At 34.2% G+C, this 24,203-nt stretch overlaps 1 protein-coding gene across 1 annotated transcript; it reads left to right on the top strand.

Annotated features, from left to right (window-relative positions):
- The first annotated feature begins 5,445 nt into the window (after positions 1–5,445).
- Positions 5,446–23,977, top strand: LOC102005010 (vomeronasal type-2 receptor 116-like). The gene is made up of 9 exons (XM_005397122.2): positions 5,446–5,514; positions 5,735–5,904; positions 6,449–6,514; positions 15,402–15,690; positions 16,178–16,984; positions 17,726–17,953; positions 18,765–18,888; positions 19,882–19,884; positions 23,027–23,977. The coding sequence occupies exons 1-9, from the start codon at positions 5,446–5,448 to the stop codon at positions 23,944–23,946; spliced, it is 2,676 nt and encodes an 891-aa protein (XP_005397179.1). The 3' UTR covers positions 23,947–23,977.
- Positions 23,978–24,203: the final 226 nt, after the last annotated feature.

Below are 24,203 nucleotides of genomic sequence, written 5' to 3'. Positions count from 1 at the left end.
ATGTTTGGTGTTTATACCATACAGTATTATGGTTTTATATTGTATTATACATTACAGTAATGCACATTAGAGTTATGCAAACAAAAACAAAGTCATCAAGTTGGAGTTTCCTTTGACTGTTTTTTGTTCTGAACATGTAATTAACATACTATATGCAACTCCTCATTTAGCAACCAATTCATTTAATGACCTAGTCTCAAGAGCAGAACTCAGTCATTAAAAGAAGAATGCATGTAATTGGCCTGTTGACCATAATCACAGTCTTCCTGAATGGCTCAGGACATGAGGAAAATGTAGACAAATTATCTGCTGTGCTAGGGCATAACACATATGGCCTCTAGTCCAATTATCAGTGGAGTCCTCATTTTCAACTTAAACCTTCTGATCACTGCCTTTACTGTCTGCATTTCTATCCATGTTTTGGTCTTCTGAGCTCTGAAGGGAATCTCCCATCAACCTCAGCTTATAGGTTCCTAGAGTTCTTTATCTACAATCTAACGGTTTTTCAAGGTCTTTCTGCAAACCAGCTACAAAAGCTTCACTACTACTTGGTCTGGTTTATTTACAAAAATGCCCACACCTTTATGGTCCTAATTTTTCTTGATGTGAGACTTCAGGGGACATTTTAGATGTAATCAATAGCATTTTACATATATGTACTTTAATTTAAAACACTGTGGTAAGTACTTGATGTCAGACAGTATTATTCAGGCAAAGTGCAATGCCCACATTTCTAGAACAGAAAAGCATTTATTATGGAAATTTGAGTGAAAAGGCCAATTCTTCATTTTAATAGTGTATCCAGAATAGCAACTGATTTATTTTATATTTAATATGTCATTATTTTAACCACAAATGTTTGATAGAAAACTTCGGTTGAAAGGGAAAGGGAAGATGTCTGTCCTGTTTTTAATTATTTATATAATTTATCAATAGTATATGCTTGTAATGCATATTAGTTACATTCACCTTGGGGAACTGACACATATACAGAGCATTTTGATCATTTTTACTCCTCCTTTCCTGTGCTCACTTTTGTATCTCCCACTGTCCCAGGTCCCCTTTCCACTCTCTCTCCCTGTTTCCTACCATCTCTCTTTAGTTTTCCTCATTTGGTTAGTTACTCTTGATAATTTCTTACTGGTACTGCTTAGACTAAATGATTTTAGCTATTAACAACTATTGTCTGCCTTCTTTTGTCATTTGTGCTTCATTTTAATATGCTACCTTCATCAGAAGGGGTTTTCTTACTTCTCTAATTATTTTCTCCACCTAGCAGTTCTATTTCCATCTGTAAGATGCCTTTCAAAAATTCCATTCGATAACTATTGCTTACGAAATGCTCGTTATAGGTTAGAAATTAGTGAATTTGTTCCAGAATAACTCAATACTAAAACCCTTTATCCAAAGTTCTGAGAAGTGTGAACTCTCAGTTCAAGTGCATTCATCTGTTTTACAGCATGTTTTTAGCCTCATAAACGTAAGGTTATGACTCATTCCATATTCAGCTGCATTCTTCCCCTATCATGTGTATTCTAGGGCACATTAAAACACCTAAGTTTTTCTTCAGGTAGTGAATTAAAAATAATTTCAGATTCCAAATTAGGAAACGAGAAAAATTCAGTTGGAAAGGTTTTCTTTGGTTCATCAAGAATTGAACATTGTCTGATTATTTTTTATTATATCTTACCGGGCATCCTATTGAATAACACGAGGAAAACACTGGGTGGGTCTTATGTCATTCATCTTGGAAAGATTTTCCTCCACTTTAGTATAAAAGGCACAAAACTTCCTTAATCACCAACATAGACCAGGGTTTGAAATACTATTATCTCTATTTCTCAAACATACCCATGGGCATTTAAGCAATTCTTGCTTCATAAAAACTGCACTGGATAAGCCAAGGGCATTGGCTTACAACAATGAAGTTTTTTTTATAACCCCTCCAAACTTGAAGGGAGATTTTTTTGAAGAAAAGAAAAACAAACAATAAAAACAATCGTGGAAATTTTCAAAATAACATTGTAGGAGAGTAACAATGGTTAGTACATTGCAAAGTGCTACCTTCAAAGTAGTTGCTCATATTACAAGATATAGATATGAAAAATTGATCAAACAATATAGGCATAAAACTTGAAAGAGGGATATTAAAGTACATGCTCTCTCTCTCTCTGCAGTCTGGTATCTGCATCATATGAGTTCTACCATTTATACCTTATTTCTCTTCCTAGAGCACTTTAACAGTGTATCAATATTTGCTTTCTTAAAACAACAGAAGTATGTTCCCTGGCATTACTGGAACCTAGGTATTTTAAATAAAGCTTTCACTACTTCATGCTTCTTTACGACTCTGGATATAATCTGGCCAGGTCTACCTTTAGCTTTGGGCAGTGACCCTCAGTCTTTGGAAATCCTTCCAATGCACTGGTCCATTCCACTAATGCTGTCATTATCTGATGTTTTCCTTTTCTTAAAAATACACATTAGATTGGATTGGAATCTCTCCCTAATCTTTTTTTATATAATTAAATCTGTAAAAACTTTATTTTTATCTGTGCATGGTTATGAGTGCCTATAACTTCAGCAGTCTGTGAGGCTGAGGCAGGAGCATCACAGATTTGAGCACAGTCTGAAAAACTTAAAGACATAGTGAGAAACAGTCTCAAAAGAAAAACAAAAACTAAAAAATCTGAGGGATGTAGCTCATTATTTAATTTGCACTGCCACAACAAAGATGATTTTGTTTCTTTTTTTCAAAGATGCTATTTTTAAATGAGATGACATTTACAAGTTGCAATGGTTGATACACTGTGTCAATTTGAGAAGTTCAGAAGCTCAACTAAGTGACTGAGCAGTTCTACATCCTAGGGTGTGGAGGACATAACCTTGGGCAGCTATTTACCCACTCTAAGATGTTATAATTGCTGATTCATTGTGCCAATTTGAGAAGTTTAGACATTTGACTAAATGACTAAATGACACAGCAGTTCTACATCCTGGGGTATAGAGGGCCCACCCTAGTGCAGATAGCCTACTTACAATATAAGGGAGGAAAAGAGGCTTCTTCGCCCTTTTTTCTCTTGTTGCTTTTGCTATCTTCCACCAGCAAGAACTGTTGACCCGGAGCCTCAGCACCCTGCTTTGGAACCAGCTGATTATGGACTGAAACCTCTACAAACTGTGAGCTAAATAAACCTTTCCTTCCTGAATTTTGGGCATTGGGTATTTTGTCTCGCAATGAGAGAAAGTAACTAACACACAAGTGTTGAATCTATGTTCCACCACTGGGATAAGGAGCTAGCTGGGATCATAAATTCAGCACCAATAAAAAATTAGAGGGATAGAATTTAAGAAGGGATATGCTTTCATTATGAGGAGGATATGCAAAAGACAGAAACTATCCTGGAGACTGAGGGCAGGAGGTCTGGATGGATAGGCCTCTGTCCCAAGCTTCTTTTATTAGGTGCTAGGAACCCCTTATCCTAGGTGATTAAGTGTAAGTATATGTTTTTATTTACTAAATAAGAGTTTTATTTTAGGTAGCTCCCTCCCGCTTTGTCTCCTTTGCACTTTATTAGAGGTTGGGAGGGGCAGCTATCTTAGTTTCCAGCACCTGGCTTCCTCCATTCTTTGCCTATGAGCTCTCCCTCTCTTCTTTGATGTAAGCCCTTATGCTACTTGTGCTATTAGATGCCTTTCCTTTTAATTGCTTCTAAAGAAATCCCTTCAGTAAAGTTTTAAATATTTCTAGTCAGGGTTAGCCAGAAAACTTAATGAGGCCCTTATTCTATTCTTTCCCTACCTATAGACTCTTGTCCCTACATAAGTATGAGATTTCAGACTTTAACATAATTTTTTGTCGGGGGGAGGGGTTTCCGGTACCAGGAATCAAACTCACGACCTTGTGCTTGCCAGGCAGGCGCTGTGCTGCTGAGCTAAATCTCCAGCCTTCAACATAATTTTTAAGGAGACATATTTCAGTTGATAACAATAGCCAGGGCAAAATTAGTGAAAATAGCTTGAGTATGGGGAGTCATAAATTTATGTGGCTATCTCAGCTATACTTATATGTATGGGTGTGTACTTTTATTTTAAAATCTTAATTATAAGTTGCATTTCATCAAAAGACTCACTGTATCATGTAATTATCAAGTAATTAATATTATTGAAATCTTATACATTCATTTACCCACAAATTTTTTTGAATCTCGTGTATTTTATACTTATAGCACATCTGTATTTGGACTTGTTATAGTTCAAGGGTTCATGTTAAATGGAAAAAAATCTACTAAATTGGAAAATGTTTTTCTTAAAATTTTGAAGCTCTATATTTTAAAGATATGTTCATGATAATTAAGGAGAAAATAAAGTTTCCTTTAGCCCTCTTATCTTCCTCCTTCATCATTTTACCTATTATCTACCTACCACAATTTAGAAGCCAATATTGATATATCAATGTTAAATAAATTTTAAGCTTACATTAGGGTTTAATAGTTTTGCTGAATATTATCTAGATTTTGATAAATGCAAAGTGGCATGTCTTTAACCATTACAGTATAAAATACTCCCCTGAGTTCTAGGCATTAAAGGCCACCATGTGTGACACTTACCCATAATATCTTGAGTAGCTGGAAGTACAGAAGAACTTTCCAGTTGTGCAAATTTTCTTTAGGGTACATAAGGAGCATGATTTCCCACATAACTCCATTTATTGTTAAAATATAAATAATACTGGAATCCCAAGTTAAAGTTCTAAAAATGGACCATCAATCATCAGCATATAATAAACGCTGAAATTCGCATATTTGAAGAACCAAGCAGTGGAAAAGAGATCAAAACACCAATCCCCAAAATGATTGAAAAATGCATGTTCTTCAAACATGTAATAATAAAATAAAATTCAGAATGTCAGAAATGTCACTTCTGCATTTCCTTTTTTTTACGGTACCAGGAATCGAACTCAGTTCCTTGCACTTGCCAGGCAGGCAGTGTGCTGCTGAGCTATATCCCCGGCCCTGCATTAACTTTTGAGTTACTAATTTGAAATTTCTTGATTTAGCATTATTACTGGTTCCCCGAGCCATGAGCTTCTCACATGGCTGGAAGCTTCAGTGCACATTACTAGTACAGGCAAGCGCAGTCCCTTACAGAGAATGTTCTGTAGCTGCCCTAAAACCTGGATTTGTAAACACTAGAACAACCTGTCTTTAACTATAAAATGCATAATGCTCAAAAGTTCTTGACTGAGTATGGATCTTTTCAGACTACTTCAACAAACAACTAGCATTGAATTCTCTGTTGGACAATTTGCATCATCTTACATGACATCTGTACAAATGGCCCATTGTACTATGTTTGAGATGAACGCGGCCCAAGAGGAGAAGGCCACTGGGAAATTGCTATCAGTGGAATTGGGTGAAATCATGGTGCCTAAAGGTTTGAATGATGACCATCAAACCTTTTCCAATTTGTGTTTTTCCAGTTGGAGCCAAACCTCAGGTGCAGAGCTCCAAGGTAAAAGTGGTAAATCCTTCTTGGGGGATGGAGGAAGGTTAGTTGAAAGAAGACAGTGTCATTAAATCCTCCACTGCAATACCAACAACACACACATAAGTACACGTGTGCCATCTGCATTTACCTGACTGATATTGCAAGTTCCATCTTCACTCAGACTTAAGCCTTTGCAGACATTTCTAAAATGTTCCCTTTGGTTATAATTTTCTTTCTCCTGCAGCTTCCTCTCTCAGTGTGTAACTCTGCTAATGAAGACTGCCTTTTCACAAGGGGTGCCAGAGTGCGCAAAGATGGAGATGTGGTGATTGGGGGTTTTTTCTGCCTTTGTACTGGTTTATACTTGACTGGTACTATTGATATACAGCCTAGCAAGGACTTCATTACCCTTGTGTAAGTGTCACGTTATTTGCTCATTTTCTGCTTGATCATCACAATGTATAATGCCTAGGAAGTTTGTTGTGGATAGATCAATACTCTCTATACCCCTATCTTGTCCTTTCCATTTATACTTACACAGAACTGTCTATAACGTATTTGTGTATCTCCTGTTCTCTTTTTTACCTTTTGAAAGTGGGAAGAGAGACTTCTTTTTTCATGTTTTGAACTTCTTTTCAAGATTAGAACTAGAAGGCGACATCACATTGTGCATTATTGTATTGCACATGGCCCTCCTTATACCCTAGCTATCCAGGTAGGATATTAAGTGATGTTCATTAGAAACACAATAAAAACCATTGTATTTAGTTCAGTGCTCAGAATCTGAAGCAAACTGTCCTTTGAAAAAGGCCTGATGAGGTTTCTTTTATTATGACTGAAATTCCCAAGTCTCCATAGGGTGGCCACTGCTATTTGTACCACATCTGCTTTGACAGATGACTTAATGTAGTTATTTAGTTACATGTTCAAGTATCTGTGTATTATGCTTTTATGTTAGGGATGTTCCAGGCCTCCAGGAGCTGAAGCAAGGAAACTTCCATGTGGCCACAGGAACAAGACATCAGTATCCTGTGAAGTTTTTACCTTCCAGTTTGATCCAGCTTCACATACACAACATTCGTTTTCAGATATTACATCAATTCTATAACTGAAGATATAATAAACAATTTTTGCACAGTTTCAGAGGCTAGCTTATGACTTACACTTTTGTGAGAAAAAGGGATGTTACTAAAAAGAGATTGGGGGCCGGGGATATAGCTCAGCGGCACAGTGCCTGCCTGGCAAATGCAAGGTCCTGAGTTTGATTCTTGGTATTCACAAAATAAAATAAAATACGATAAAATAAATTTTAAAAGATTGCTTTTATCTTTTGTCAGATGTTACAACCACAGGTGGAACTTGTGGTAGCTCCTGGATTTAGGTCAGGAATGGCAGTTCTAAAATTTGAGGCCTGTTCCTATCATAAAAGGAGTTTGCACCTATCTCATATTCTTTATAACGCTTATAATGCTGTTTTATAATTGTAATACATAATTGCTTATGTACCTGCTCTTGGATGCTTTCCCCACATTTACATATTTTTGAGACAAACTGCAGCTGGATTGTCTAGGTCGGCAGCCATCTCCCAGACTTCAGCAGTCCTCCCTCCTCAGTTTTCGTGTTAGTAGTGGGTACAGATATGTGCTAATATATCGAGCATTTTTCCCCAAAATTCTCCAAACTGTGCTCGATGTTGTCAGTTTGTTTAATATACAAAGTTTTATTCTGATGGATGCTGTCAGTTTTTGATTCTTAGACAGTGATAGATCTGCACGATTATTTGTAGATGAGTCAGGGAAGCCTGTTCTAAATTTCCTAAAAATGGTTAAAGAAGAAATTATTCAAAGCATTTGTTTAAAATGGTAAGAAAGCTTTTATGTAAGCAGGCTGTAACCATCAGTATGGGAACCATTAGAATACACTTTTGCATTGGAGGTGAGGTATTGATTTGTATTCTAAATATGGCTAATAGACTAATGAGTGTTTACAGCTACAGAGCAGAAAGAATCAAAGTCACTGGATGGGACATAACTAAGACACACAAAGCAGTTAATGAGGAATTCTGGCAAAACCATCCCCAAAAGACTATAGCTGGAGGCAGCACATTTTGAACGCACATCATCAGGGGACACTACAGGATGAACAGATCAGATACTGAGTGTGCTCAGATTTCAAAGGTGCTGGAAGAACTTTCTCTTCTGTAGGGAGAGGATAGGTTTACTGCTCTTCATCTGTCCTCTGCTGTCCTCTCTCACCTCTCAGGGAACCCATCAATGCTGGCAGTTGACCTTTGTCCAGATCTTTCCATTCTAAACCATGTCTGTGACTAAAAAGAATGTCTTTGCAATTTCAGATTTTCTTGTCCATGATGACTTATTCACTAGGAAAGAAAACAGCTTTTAGAGGATCGTGGAAATGCTTTACTTTCTCTTAAATCCAGAAGGAAAAAAAAAAAAAAAAACTTTAAGAAAAGTAAAAAATAAGTTTAATTAATTTCTCTCTTCTACAGCCATATTATATTGCAGAAATTAATTATAATATTTGAAAAATGATGTGGCGCATGTATGCGTAAAATCCAATGACCACAATAATTATATGGTGGTTTTTATAATATCTTGGATATATTTGCACATAAATATCAATGCATTACCATAGTAAGAATATGTATCTTACATATCCTATTTTTCTCACATGACACAATATATATGCTTCTATATACATCAAAATATTATTGATAATTCTTTTATTAATATATTACATATTGTCAGACTAACAATTTTCCAGTTACCAGTTTTGGAGTACTCCAAATTTTCTAGTTAGTGTCTATTTTTATGATTTTAGGTAGGCAAATAATTGCCCTTCAATGGATGATTGATTATAGTAGCTAAATGTGTGCTCTCTGACTGAAACCAGTGAAACCTGAAACAAAATCGTTATGTTCAAAGCTATTCTTCCACCTTTATGTAAAAAATGGACTGCCTTGCTGTGTAAAAAGGGATCTTGTTGCTATATTTATATTCTGCTATTAAAGATTAGACTGAATGTTTTTATGTAGTATCTTATGAACATTTCACTGGATTATTTGCCTTTTAATATTTTTTAAAGTTACAATAAACATTTTCACTTTTGGAAATGTGTTAGAAATTTAGTAAAAGGGTATTTTGTTTCAAGTTATATTTAAAATATAATATTGGGATTTGTTTGCATTAAATATGTTTGATATAATAGACTTAAGGGGGAATGAACCTTTATATAGACAAATACAATCATCTTTTTTCTTTTTCTTTCTTCCTTTAAATCATACATTATAATCTACATTTTTATAAACACATCTGTGGAAATTATAGTACTTTTTTTTAGAAATAGATACTTTGAAATTTTTATATTAAATAAGAGTGTAAGTCAATTCATATCTGTCATGATAGTTTAATTTCATCATTAATGAAATAACTTAATCTTCTAAATTTCAATGCCAAATTTATGATAAAAGCAATATTTTTTTTATACATACAAGTTATTACTCTTTTTTCTTATGCTGCCTCTTGGTGTATCTATATCATCCACAGTCATTCCAAGTCTACCTAAAATATATATGTTTACTAGTAAATTATTTTTCCTCTAAAATAACAATGACTAATTATTCTGAACTATTTTCATTAACTTCAAAGGCTAGTTGGGTTTCAGAAAAAGCTTTAATTTTTACCATTTCCATAAAGTCCTCTTTCAATTTTCAGTTAGGCCAGTGTGAACTCTGATAAAACTTTTAGTAAATATTAAAATCTGTTTAATATTATTTTAATGGTTTTATGTCCCTTGAAAGAATTTTATGGTTTTGTTCTAGGTTCCAGTAAAAGTTTTCTTATCTTGGTTGTATGTATATTCCCCATAATGCTTTATGTTATTGATTTTATGTTGCTCATAAATCTGCTTCAGAATTTTTCTTGGGTTTGTGAAGTGAACAATATGTTATGACATTATAATAAATGTTTCTTCCTTTAATATTTTTCCTATTTTACTGAATATTGACTTTATACTTAGAAACTACAAGACAATAATGAACAATTCTAGAGGTTTGAAATCTATCTTATTGGAAAGGCTCCTGATGTACAGCTCCCCTCAATACCTTCATCTCTTGACATCCAAAAGGAATCACAGTGCATCATTAGTGTCATTTATAGTTTTCTTGCCATCAGACTTAAGTGGGGATGAAAGCAGTAATTACCAATGCAATGTATCCCTTAGACTGTAGGTCATCTATTTATCTTCTCTACCCGCATTGTTTGTGAGTCATTTCTTTTTAATTTAAAGGAGAGTTAAATTTTGATTTGAAAGAGTTCCTGTGTTAGTTTTTTCCCTTAATTTCATATTTAATGGACAATGTTTCATATTTAACTCTACATGGTTATGAAATGCAATAGGAAGTTCTGATTAAATTTAAATTTTCAAATAGTTAAATCTATCTAGAGAACATTTATTTTTGTACCAAATGTATGTAAAAAGAGATTTTATTTCATTATATTCAAAAGTATAATGTTAAGGAATATTTTTCTCTGTACTAATATTATTCAGTCAGAAATAAGTATTAATATCAAGTGCTGTATGTATTTAAATTAAAATGTTATTTTTCTTCTTGCAGAAAAGTGACAATTTTTATGGGTTTTTTTTTGGAAAAGTGACAATTTTTGAAAAACAAATATTTAATGCATACTTCTGGTGATTCTATTTTAAAAATTTTTTTGTATTTATAAGAAACTCATGTTAACCTCATAAAAATGACATTTATTTTCTATGTTTTATTTTACTTTAGAATTCCCTTGTAGAGTGAATATCTACTCATAAGTTCTAGAAACTAGTCTGCAAATACATTCAGGTTCACTGTTTACTGGAAATTTTATTTCCTATAATCCTTAAAATTATGTGGAAATATTTGTACAAATTCACCTTTATTTTCATTTCAGTCTCTTTGAGTAATGATTTTTTTTCAAAATTCAGTACGTCTTTTATAAAGATCAATGTGATGGATGAAAAATTGGCTAGATTAATTTTTCAAGAGCTCTTTCTCTTGTCTAAAGTTGGTAATGTTCTTTTTTTCTTTAAAATTGTTTCTCTTTATCAGGTTTTTCTGTATGAAACTTATTTTATTGCTCTTTCCATAGAAATATATCTGGTAATTATTTTCCTTTAGAGTTACTTTATATGTGTTTTATACTATTGCTCTGTAACATCTAGTCTCTAACCCTGAATTATTTGAGATGTATGTTGCTTTTTCCCTTTGAAGTGAATTACTGCAAATGTTCATATTCTTCCTTGTAATTTACTTCTCAAGGAACATGTTTATGCTTCACTGGCACATTTGGTTAGCATGTGGTACTTATATAGGAAACTGTTTACATATTTTCTGTCAGAACCTACTTTTTTCATACATTTTGCTCCCTATCTATGTGACTCTTAGCTTCTACTTTCTAATCATTGCTTTAATCTCCTTTATGATCTAAATGTAATTAATCATAGTAACTATTAATGTATACATTGTCTCATGTGTTTACTACATTTGATTGGTAAATTTCTCTGTGTGTGTGTGTGTGTGTGTGTGTGTGTGTGTGTGTGTGTGTATGACTTAACAAACCGGGTTTCAAATTTGCCTTATCTAATATGTCACTGACTGTATTTCTGTGGCTGAACAAAATGTCTCTTTTGGACATTTCAGAAACAAATTATAATTAAGAACTTGCTTGGTTGTCAAAGATCAGACCCACTTTGCACCGTATTAATAAGTTTTCTTTATTTTTAAGGTAAAAGCTTTGAAATTTATAAGTAGAAAATCAGACAACCATGTGTGAGATATGTAAATATGTGATTCAACATACACAGAAGAATATAATTGTTTCGTTGACAAACTAAGAATTTTTTGATACTGATCTTAAAATGGTGTTCAGGTCTGTTACTCTGTACTGTAAAAATTTTAACACATGATGCTATACTGTTATCCACAGGTTTCTCAGATACTAGTAATCTTTGGATTCCTTAATACTTTATGGCTGAGATACGTTCTTAAAGATGTAATAACAATGGCTGTGCCTTTATGAACCTGTTTTTAGTTTTAAGGGAGCAGCTATTAGATCATAATTTAAAGTCTTGTTATATTGACTCCCCAATGTTAGATAAAACTATTAATATGCTCTCATTTGTTCCTCTCCAAATCCAGATTACTTTAGGCATTTAAACTATTTCATCGTTATACTTTTAAAATTTCTATTCTGCATTTCAGGTAGTTTGTTTTTAGTATTTTAAGTCTACATTAATGCGGCAATTTTAGACAATTGTTTTACATTATTCTGTTTACATTTATTTAAAATGTCATACCATTTTGCTAAAATGTCAAACTTTACCACGAATCATAATTTCCTCCATATAATTCTTTCAGTATCTTCTGGGGGGTTATTTAAATAGTGAAATTGCTGTAATCCACACTTGATTTCTATATTTGGGTAGGTGGGAGTGGGTGCCAGAGTACTAGCACCTCAATATGGTATTGGGAAAATCTCTACCTAATACTGATTTTTCCTTTTTTATTTTCCAATTGTGATAAATGTAGAACAGTTTGAAGGCCATCCCTTTTTTCTCAATTCTAATACAACTGCATGCTCATGTATTTTATTTGAAAATTGATTTGCTTTTCAACTCAAATTAAGTATATTAAATGAGGGAAATCAAATGGAGATTTAAAATATGAAAAATTTTTTTGAATAATTTCCCCAAAGAAGCAAGAAGATATTCTGTAAAGCATTTTAGTTTCATTTCTGTGTTTGTACAGTGTAAGAGCAATTGCCAAGGACAAATGAAATAAAATATAAACACTTGTGAAAATTTAAAGTAAATCAAATACAAAAGACAGTAGTAGTCCCACAATGAAAGTATTTGCTTTGCGTTATGATGTACTGAGAGAAAATACTTGAGAGACTCTCAAATTATCTTGGAGTCATAGAAAAGAAAGACAATAAGCATGATATCAATTTACATAACTGAAGCAGAAGCTAATATATTTCTCCAGAAGAAAAGACCCAAAACAAATACTTGATGTTCACCTTACATTAATATGATGTAAGAATTAGTTTACGACATAAGAAAAACTAACACTTTATCATTGTCAGCAATACAAAAAAAAATTAAAGAGAGCCATGGATTTAGATACTTATTTTTCAATTATCAAATATACTTACTTCAGAATATAAAGCAACTATAAGCAATACTTATCATTAACAAACAATACTTATGAATATAAAATGAAACTACAACAAATTAAAATTTTAAAACTTGGCAAAATAAAGGTTTTAGAAAATAACCTTGAAGATTTATGTAGATTAATTCTTCTTAGATGGGTTATATTGGAGAATAGACAATGATCAACTCAATTTTAGTCTGAAGGAAACAGAATCGGGCATACGCACACAAAAAAAACCAAGAAAATAAGGAAACATTAGATAGAGAACTAAGAGGACGGAATAAGTGCAAAAAATATACTGAAACAAAAGCAAGTGAGTCATGAGAGACACCTGACTGTTGAAGAGCTCATGAATTACTAAGTAGATGAGAAAATAGTTCTAGTTTTGGTAATGTTATTTAGTTTTACCATATATTGCAAAATATAATTGTGTACTGTAACTCTCACCCGAGTAGAGGAAATATAGCGAAATAACAGAAATAGGCACACACCTATACATGAAAGAAAACCTAGAAAATAAACTAGAAGTTACCTGACAATGAAAAGTACAACATTCATTGTTTGAACAAAGCCAGTAAATGTATTATCACAACAATTTAAGTAGAATAAACCCTTCACTTAAGTATAGGCTAAAATTTTGGAGTAACTTTAGTTATTTCCCACTTTGTAAGAAACAAGTATAAACTAAAATAAGTGTGGAGAAATGCAAACACATCCTGCAATAACTATAAAGATACTATTACGTCAATACCAATAAGAATCAATATATGGTATCTTTGTTACTTTCAGAAATTTGGATAAAGGAAAAGATGTGATTAAAAACAAAAAAAATGTATTCTTCATTATTCTTCATCCATGATGGTAAGGAGCCTCAAATAATCACAAAATATTGTGAGATTATATATTGTAATATATTAAGATAATGTAGACTCAAAAATAAAAAGAAGAAATTGTTATGATGAGAAGGAGAAGGAAGAAGAAAGTTAAAGGAAGGAGAAAAAACACAAATAAGAAAAGATATGGAAATAGAGAAATTTCAACAGTGCTGTCTGATAGAAAAATAACTGCATTAGTAGAATATTAAATTTGTACATCTACTTAGTGGACACATATAGACACGCATACCTAACCTTTCAAGAACACATATTTTTGCCTAGGGATGAAACTGAGATTAACACACACACAAAGCACTTGGGTGTCCTTGGGTTCAGTTTGGAGAGGGGCAAATATAAAAAGAATACATACGTTTCTCAACCAAACATGGAGTACCAATCAGATGTGAACATGAACTCGGCTTTATTCAAGCTTCAAGGTGTAAGAAAATTAAAACATGAAGTTACATGTTAGGCAATCAAATTGCAAGAACTTGTCACTAGATGAAAGAGTCCTTAAAGACTGTCTGTTAATGTTTTCCTCTGTTTATTTTTAAAATTAAAAAAAAGGAAAAGAAAGACTCCTTCCAAAATGGTAAAAACAGAAGGGGGGGGATAGAAAGTGTTTAAAATACGCCCTGCTATAAGGTGTGAATACTTACACTGAAATTATTTTTATGTTTTCAAAGTGAAAAAAGTTATGAATTTGAAAGTTTATACAATTTGTCTGTTTCCTACGAGTTCCACTCCAGACAATACTTTGTTCATCTTCCAAATATCCTTGCCTTTTCAAGATCTTCCCTTTTTCATCTTTGGTTTTATGAGACAGGGCCTCGCTCTACAGTGCAGGCTGGCCTTGAGCTCACTATGTAGCTCAGGCTGGCCTCAAACGAGGTGAGTCCCCTGCCTCAGTCTCTGAATTACAGGCATGTGCCACCACACTTGATTAGATCTCTCCTTTTAAGAAGCTCTGAAGTTGATCTAAATTTCGTGTGTCTTGGTGCTGATAGATGTATAATTTTCACAGGGCAAAGCCTTTCACAGGTTACTTAATTCACAGTGTTTTGCTGTAGCATAATCATCCCACAGGTGTCAAAGTTTTGTACTTGCTTCAGACCCTTCATTTACCATTAGTCTTCATTTACCTTCACAGATATTTTGACTTCGGGTGAACAGCATTTATGTAATATGAAGCATTTAATGTTGTGTTCCTATGTGGGATTATTTTAGTTCTTGATACAAAGAAACATTTCCAGTATCCATCCAAAATGTAATCTACTTCTCCATTCCTCACACTTTACATTTCAAAGGGGAATAATTTCCTGGATGCATGCAGGAGTTAGTAGGGGCTTCAAGAGCCTAAGTTATGTTCTTTTCTTTAGTTATAAATTCTAAGACTTTAAGGAAGTGAGCACTTTTAAAAGCAGATTAAATTTCCTGGGTATTCACCTTCACTCAGACTTCTATATTAACATATACCACAAACTGTGTGTCTAAAACAAGTATTTACATTTCACAACTGTGGAGCTGAGTTGCAGGAAGCATCTTAGTTTATTAGTGGAAGTCATGTTAAACAGTTTTCACATGACAGGATGAAGCAAATTTTATTCTCTTGTAAAGATACTAATCATATTCATAAGAAATTCATTTTAATGACAACAGTAATACTAATTACCTACCAACAATCAATCTCCTAAAGCCATCATATTCAGGTTTAGGGAATTAGCATATCAATTTGGGGGAAGGACACAAGCATTCAGGTTTTAAATGTATGGATTGGAAAATAATTATGGATTGAATCATTTCTTTGTATTCAGGCTTATGCCCAACAGTTATCAGAATGTTCTAGCCTTAATTTTTGCCATTGAAGAGATCAACTGGAGTATTCAGCTTTTACCCAACATATCTCTCGGATATGAGTTTCATAACTTCCTTTATAGTCATTGGAGGATATTGGAAAGTTTCCTCATTTTGCAAACAGGACAGGACGGGATCCCTAACTACACGTGTGGGAGAGAAACCAAGTCTGTCGCATTATTAACAGGAACATCATGGGCAACTTCTGCTCAAATTGGAGGACTATTGGAACTGTATAAATTTCCACAGGTAAGGGTACTTGGGATGAGAAGAGATGAAATTATATCCACTTTGGTGCCCTTTTCAGGTTCCTAAAGATGGCGAAAGGGGAAGACTGGGTTTATGCCTTTCTAAAAGTATATAACCGCAAAGGATATGACACAGAAATGGGTGGGTTACCCAAAGTTCTTTTGGCCAAAGAGTGGGATAACAGGAGAAAACAAAGAGGTTTCCTGCAAATCAGAGTCTGTTCAGATATTTTCAAGAGGAAAGGACTGAGGGAGTGAGATACTTAATTACCAGTGTGAGGAATGTGTATCTCATTCTTTTTTTTTTTTGTACCAGAAAATGAACTCAAGACCCTGTGCTTGCCAGGCAGGTGCTGCACCTTTGAGCTGTATCCCTGGTCCCGAGTATCTCATTCTACCTCTTGCAACTGTCACTTAATATCCTTGCAATGCAAGGTTGTGCTTTATGTCAACTCTTCACGTTTCTTCCAATTCTCTTTTCCTTTTAGATTACTTTTGGCTCTTTTGATCCTATGTTGAGTGAAAATAGACAGTTTCCTTCTCTCTACCAGATGGCCCCCAAGGACACATCTCTTGCCATTAGAATGGTCTCCTTGATCCTTCATTTCAGCTGGAACTGGGTGGGGCTGGTCATCACAGAAGGTCAGAATGGCCTCAAGTTTCTCTCAGATATGAGAGCAGAGATGGACAGAAATGGAGTTTGTGTAGCATTTGTGAAAATGATCTCAACTTCTCTTGTGTCCTATCTCTCAACAACAAAGCTGCATGATTTTCTGACCAGAGAAACATCACCAGTAAATGTAGTTATCATTTACTATGATACGGATAGTCTAAATGATGTAAATTATTGTATAGGACTACATTTAGTGACATGGAGAGTCTGGATCACAAACTCACAGTGGCATGCTGATATCACTGGAAAAAATTTCATACTTGACTCATTCCATGGGACTTTCATTTTTTCATACCATCATGAGGAGATTTCTGGTTTTAAAAATTTTATCCAGACAGCTATCCCCTCCAAATATCCAGAAGATCCTTTCCTTGCTCTGTATTGGTTCCAGAATTTTCATTGCTCGTTGTCTGAGTCTACCTGTACATTAAAGAACTGTACACCTAATGCGTCTTTGGCCTGGTTACCTGGAAATCATTTCGACATGGACATGAGTGATGGGAGTTACAATATATACAACGCTGTGTATGCTGTGGCACACGCCCTGCATGAGATGTTTTTTCAACAAGTGCAAGTGCAGTCAACATCAAAGGGAGGATGGACAGTGCTTTCCCTATGGCAGGTAGTCTTTTCTTTTGGATGGCATGCCCTCTCACCTTGGTTTCTCTTAAGGAGTTCCACATGGTGTCTAAGCAAGTAGTTTAACATTGTTTTTTTTCAAAATGCAGAAAACATACTAGGTTTATTGTTATAGTAAATTTTGCCATTAGTAGAATTGCTAATCAAGAACAAGGGGCTACTGGCAAGGGGTAAATAGAAATGAGTCAAGACCATGGCTTCACTTCTAAGAATATCAATGATCCATTCACTTCATGTTTTTAATTAGAAAAATCTAAACTCTTCTCATGAAGTTCTTAAAGGAAAACAAGAACATATGTATTTCTTTCTGTAGGTAGTGTGGTGGATATTATGATGGATTTAGATAGTGGATACATTATCTAAATTTTCCTATTTAATTTTTCCACTTTTTTGATATCAATAACCTCATTTGTCAGTAAATTCACTCTGAGAAAAATCAGAGTGGATATGGTTGCGAGCAGCTTTAATTCTTGGTAAGTTTTATCTAACAACCATATACGTTGTCTATTTAGACAGGATCATTTGGAATATTTTCTTTTGAATCTGATTGATACTTCAGCAACATTATGATATTTTAGTGCTTCTATTGCTTTACTTCATTGAATCCTTGTTTAAAAATTCTGTGCTAAAACAAAGGTTATAGCAGATTGGGCAAGTTCACAATTCAAATTTTGTGTGTTAATGCTGAGACTCACATCGTTACAAGGTCATGGACCTCTTTCAGCTGCATCCGTTTCTGAAGACTATCCAGTTTAACAATCCTACCGGAGACCAAGTGAATTTGGACCACAAAAGAAAACTTGATGCAAAGTATGACATTCTCAACTTTTGGAATTTTCCAGAAGGCCTTAAACTTAGGGTGAAAGTTGGAGAATTTTCCCCACATGTTCCACATGGTCAACAATTGTCTTTATCTGAAATGATAATAGAGTGGGCCACAGGGATTACAGAGGTATGTTGGAGCTCTTCATTACACATGCCATTCATTACACACAAATAAAATACTTTTGTATGTTTTGTGCCACTACCCTTGGGAAGAAAACTATGAGATATGGAAATTTGACATAATTCCAATGTGAAGAGATTTTTCTTATTTACTCAGTTTCTTTTTTTTTTTAGACAGAAGCACTTTATTTGCTGGTAGACAAAGCAGGCAAAATTGTTGAAGTAGGAGTGTAGGCAAAAACCTTCTCAATAGAACCTAGGCTAGAGACCATAGTCATAAGTGAAGTAAATCAGACCTGCATTTGTAAGCAACATATTGTCTCACTAGTGTAAGAACCTGAAAGAGTGAATAAAAATTAGGAGGTATGATAGACATTGTGAAACAAAAGCAAACTGCTCAAAAGTAAAGAGCAACTGCGATGAGGGAAAAGAGAAAAGAAAGAAGGGGAAAATTATGCATATATGTACATACAGGATAGCTAACATAGTTGTACTACTGACTTCTATCACTGTATTGAAAGGAACAGTTAATGATTAATTATTTGATCAAACTTACATGTCTATATTTGTTTTCCTGAGTAACCACTTTGAAGATATCCAGGTTTACTCAGTTTCTGATGAAAGGTAAAGAAATCAATTTACTTAACAAATTTACATGAACAATATGTTACTTAAAGAAATATATTTATCATTAAATAAATATGATATTCAATGAAATAATTAAATTTGTGCATTTATATAAATTAAGTTTATCACTTTAAGCATGGAAGATTAAGTAAACAACTAAGAATATGCCAAACCATATTGCTTTTCCTCAGACTCCTCAATCTGTATGCAGTGAGAGTTGTAAACCTGGCTTTAGGAAAACTCCTCAGGAGGGAAAACCCACCTGTTGTTTTGATTGCACCCACTGCCCAGAGAATGAGTTTACTAATGACACAGGTAAGAGACGTCTTATGGAGAAAATTCTCTACTTCTCTTTTTGGTTGTATCTAACCATGAAATGAAAAAAATCTTGAAGAGAAGAGCAAATAAAAAACTCTCTTCCTTTAGATATCAACTTAACTGTACTGTGTATTATTACATTTTGAACAAACACACTCTACCTTAAACCACACTTTTTGAATTAATTTTTGCTTTTCTGATGATTGAAGCCTGGGAAGAGATATGCTGAGAAACATCCTCAACTGTTATGGTTGATACATTGTGTCAACTTGGGGAGTCTAGAGGTTTGGCTAAGTGACTCAGCAGGAAGCCAGGGTGCTTACTTTGTATACATCCTGAGCCTGTGGAAGAGGAGGGCATGGAGATTATGTGAGAGCTACACTCCCCTTAGGTGGGGGTAGCCTGTTTACAATGTAAGGCAAGAAAGAAGCTGCTTGCCGCCATTCCTCGGGTTTGCTCTGGCTGTTTGCTGTTCGGCTGCCATTCCCCCTTTGCTCTTGTTGCTTTGCTATCTTCTGCCTCAGAGCCAGCCAAGTATGGAATGAAACCTCCACAAACTGTAAGCTAAATAAACCTTTCCTTCCTTCATTTTGGGCGTTGGGTATTTTGTCTCAGCAACGAGAGAAAAGTAACCAAGACACCAACTTTTTGTTATTTTGAGATAGTCTTACAAAGTTGCACAGGGAAGCCTCCAACTTGTAATTTTCTTGCCTCACTTTTCTGAGAAGTTGGAATTACAGTCATGTACTACAACATTTGGCTTCTTTCTTTATTTTTCTAGGCTCATTGAAAGTATTATGTTCTCAAGAAATCCCCTTTACTCTAGTCCACCATTTCTAAATCCAATCTCCATGATGAAGTTTAACACACACTATTATGCAATGTTAACCAATTCTTTGCCTTCTTAGGAACTACGTTTACATCACATTGAAGACAAAGGTCCAGCACATCCACACTTTACCAGTGCTTAACATTGGTATTAACATGCAGCAGGTACTCAGACAGGTTGTGTTTGGTAAGAAACAGGTATGCCTTTGTTGTACAGTATTATCATGGTACAGCATAACCTCAAGTGCTATTAGATATTTATACCTGATCTGGAAGTCATGAGGAATTAGGAGAGACAACATATGATGACATAAATTATAGTTAATGCCATAGATTTAAAATAGTACCACACACAAAGTCTACTGGATTTAATAAATAATGATAGCTACATTCTGGGAAGAGGGTCATATGCTTTTATCCACATGGCAGTTGCATCAATGTTATATTAGTATGATAACAGATGTAATGAATTCTAGTTTAAATTAGAAGTGAAAAAAGGAAAATATCACACCTTGTGAAAAACAAACAACTAACATAAAGATTGTGGATGCCAGGCATGGTGGTTCATGTCTTTAATCCCAGCACTCAGGAGGTTGAGGCAGGAGGATTTTTGTGAGTTCAAGACCAGCCTGTGCTACAAAGTGAGCTCAAGGCCAGCCTGAACTGCCTAGTGAGACCCTGTCTCAAAAAGACCAAAAAAAAGATTGCTGTTATGTGAAAAAACAAACAACAGGGGGATAAAGTTTGACACATAATGGAGATAAGTACAGAAACAATATAGAAAGATTTTGAATACAATTATAACTTTAAAGATATGAAAGTATGATAATAACTTAAAGTTGTGATAACAATATATCTTAGATTTATGATAATAAGTCATGACACAGTGGAATCAGTTCATTACTAGAAGTTTTCTGATTTATTTTTGTGACTGATATGACGTTTAATTTCACAATGTATTTAGCATGCTTTTCATTTGTTTTGGTATGTAATGTACCATGGAGTTAATTTTGATATATTGTATATATTTTATGTAGGTTAGAGATATGACACTTTCATGTATAGGTTTTATGTGCACATACAGAAAGAAATGCACTCACAACACCAATTACAACAATTTTAAGGTATAAGAAATATAATCCTCAACAACCAGCAGTTAATAAAATATAAAAAATAAAGTGTCTATAATTTAAATATTAGTATTAAATCTCGTGGGCTGAAGCTAAAACTGTGTTGAGAGACAAATATATATACTACCTACAGTTATAGGCAATTATGTACATTTAAATGAAAAGCTGAAGTTTTGCATGTAAAGTGTTCATTACACACTAGCAAAGGAAAAACAAAATGAACACATAGTAACTAAAAGACAGGAAAAATGTAACAAGAAATCTTAAGAAGATATATACATGGGCAAAGTAAAAAAAAAAAAAAAACTAAAATTGATTCTACTAAAAAAACTACTGATATACTCAAATACAGTACATTTTACCAGGAAGAAAAAAAAGCCAAAATGATAAAGCATGAATGAAAGTGGTCATTTTTACAGGAAGAAAAAATGTTTTATGTGAAAAAATGGTAGGAATAAGTTACATTGATCTGTTAAAATTTACTTGAAATTTACAAATTCACAGAAAAGAGCAAAACAATACTAAGAATTAAAAATATCCATATTACCTTGGTTATTATCAAAATCATGGTCACCATTTGATCTTTTTCCCCAATTTTCATTGTAATTAATGTGAAAACTCAGTTTGTATTATGAAAACTGCTACATTTTGGTATTGATAGCTGACAATGTCATTATAAGAAATAAATTTTACATGATGCATTCCTTCTCAAAATAAACTCACATACATTATTGTAAATTTATATATATTAGGGAGGTTATCTCATAACCATATCTGGTATATAAACAAAATTCAATGCATTAGTTTGTGGAAAATAGATACAATTTATATACATAAATAAAAATACAAAATTGAATGTTTCCATAATTTAGAAATAATTATAAAAGTCTCACTAAATTAGGAGTAGGAGAAAACTGTCATAAACCACATTTACAGAATCCTGAAGCAAACATAATTTTTGATTCAATGTTGAAAGCAAGAATAAGATAAAAATTTTCCAAGGGACTACTTTCACCAGATATTACACAGGAAGTCATGGCTCAAAAGAGCAAAATTTTAATGGAAATGAAGCAATGTGATGGGAATTATTTTCCGATGGTAGTTGCGTATAAGTTTGCAAGTAGCCAAGAATGGCGGCACACTGCTATAGTCTCAGTGTTCTGGAAGGTAAACCAGGACAATCAAAAGTTTGAGCCCAAACTGAGGAACTTAGTGATTTAGTAAGACTCTGTCTAAAAATTAAAAACAATACATAAACTTTGGAATGCAGCCAACTACTACTGTAAAGGCCCTGGGTTCAATCTTCATCAATGAAAAAATCTTTAAGTAAATTAATGAATTAACAATTTAGTAAACTGATAACTAAATACTAAACTATATAAAAACAAACCCTATCATTACATTGCACTCAAATGATATGGTAGAAGTTTTGATAATTGATATTTAATACAGATAATTGACATTTAATATGTTAAAACGCCTAGTGATAAATTCTGTAAGGTTTGTGAAAAATAACGATAAATTATGTTCAGGGTTTGAAAGACTCCATGATGGAAAGATGTTAGAACTTTCGGATTTTATCTACTGATACAGTGCAAGTGTAATCCAAATTCTGTGTTTGTGGTGAAAGCTATAATCTTTTATAGGGTAGGAGAACATGATATACCTGACATAAAGTACTACTAGCCATATTGATTTCCCTAGATATTAACAAATTATATTAGGTTTGTCAATAATTATTTGAATGAACACAAACGGTATAATTTACAAAGGTTTATACAGAAAGGGCTTTAAATGTTTTGTGAAAATAGATAAATGTTCTTATGTATATGCCCATGAATAAAGAAACTAAACACTGTTATTCACTGCACCATAAATAAGAAGGGCGTTTACTAGGAATCTGTCTTTTCATTACATTATTTTACTTGCATCTAGAAAGATAAAAGAGGAAATTGGGTTCAAGTAGTCTAATGAGCTTTGGATGGGTGGCTACCAAAATGAAGAAACATTAAACTTGGACTGATACAATTTAAATTTCTTACTAGAGGGGGCTGGGGATTTAGCTCAGCGGCAAAAGCGCCTGCCTGGCAAGCGCAAGGTCGTGAGTTCGGTCCCCGGTACCAGAGAAAAACCAAAACCCAAAAAACAAAAAAACAAAAAAATAAATTTCTTACTAGATATGGAACAGTGCGTGAAGTGTCAAGATCACCAATATGCCAACTCTCAGCAAAGCCACTGCCTCCCCAAATCTGTAACTTTTCTGGCTTATGAAGACCCCTTGGGAAAGGTTCTGACTGGCACAGCCTTGAGCTTTGTTATTCTGACAGGTGTTGTTCTTGGAGTCTTTATAAAGCACAGGCACACTCCCATAGTTAAAGCCAATAATGAGGCTCTCAGTTACATCCCGCTCACCTCTCTCATCTCCTGTTTTCTCTGCTCCTTACTTTTCATTGGGCATCCCAACACGGCCACCTGCATTCTCCGTCAAACTACCTTTGGAGTTGTGTTTACTGTGGCTGTTTCTACTGTCTTGGCCAAAACTGTCACGGTGGTTCTGGCTTTTAAGATCACCAGTCCAGGCAGAAGGATGAGGCAATTGCTGATATCAGGGGCACCTAACTGCATCATCCCCATCTGCTCTCTGATCCAATTCATTCTCTGTGGAATCTGGATGGCAACAAATCCACCTTTCATTGACACGGATGCACACTCTGAGCAGGGCCACATAATTGTGTGCAACAAGGGCTCCCTAACTGCCTTCTACTGTGTCCTTGGATACCTGGGCTCTCTGGCCTTAGCAAGCTTCACTGTGGCTTTCCTAGCCAGGAACTTGCCTGACACATTCAATGAAGCCAAATACCTGACATTCAGCATGCTAGTGTTCTGCATTGTGTGGGCCACCTTCCTCCCCGTCTACCACAGCACCAAGGGGAAGGTCATGGTGGCCATGGAGGTCTTCTCCATCTTGGCCTCCAGTGCAGGGATGCTGTGCTGTATCTTTGCCCCTAAGTGCTACATCATTTTGTTAAGGCCAAATAGAAGTTATCTGTGTAAGTTCAGAGATAAAACACATTCTTGGAGAAAGATTCATTCTTGAGTTAAAATATGCTTTCTCTAAAATGCACAGTATTCTGAGGCAATCTCATACTGTTTTTTACAACAGATATTGGACTATAGTGCTAGATTTACTTCACTGACATATGATTGTTAATTTTTCCTTTAATAATCTTACCGTTATTACTACCAGAAATAATCTCTTTTTTAAAAATTTGAATTGCATTTTAATATTTTTTATTCAACTAAACCTGCAATCAAGCTTATAATTTGTGCTTAATTTTGATTATATTATTCAAT

This window comes from Chinchilla lanigera, unplaced genomic scaffold (genome assembly GCF_000276665.1).
Source record: "Chinchilla lanigera isolate Chin_1 unplaced genomic scaffold, ChiLan1.0 scaffold00056, whole genome shotgun sequence".
NCBI classification, from domain to species: domain Eukaryota; kingdom Metazoa; phylum Chordata; class Mammalia; order Rodentia; family Chinchillidae; genus Chinchilla; species Chinchilla lanigera.
The sequence above is the reverse complement of the archived record's forward strand: the minus strand, read 5'-3'. Positions and strand labels throughout refer to the sequence as shown.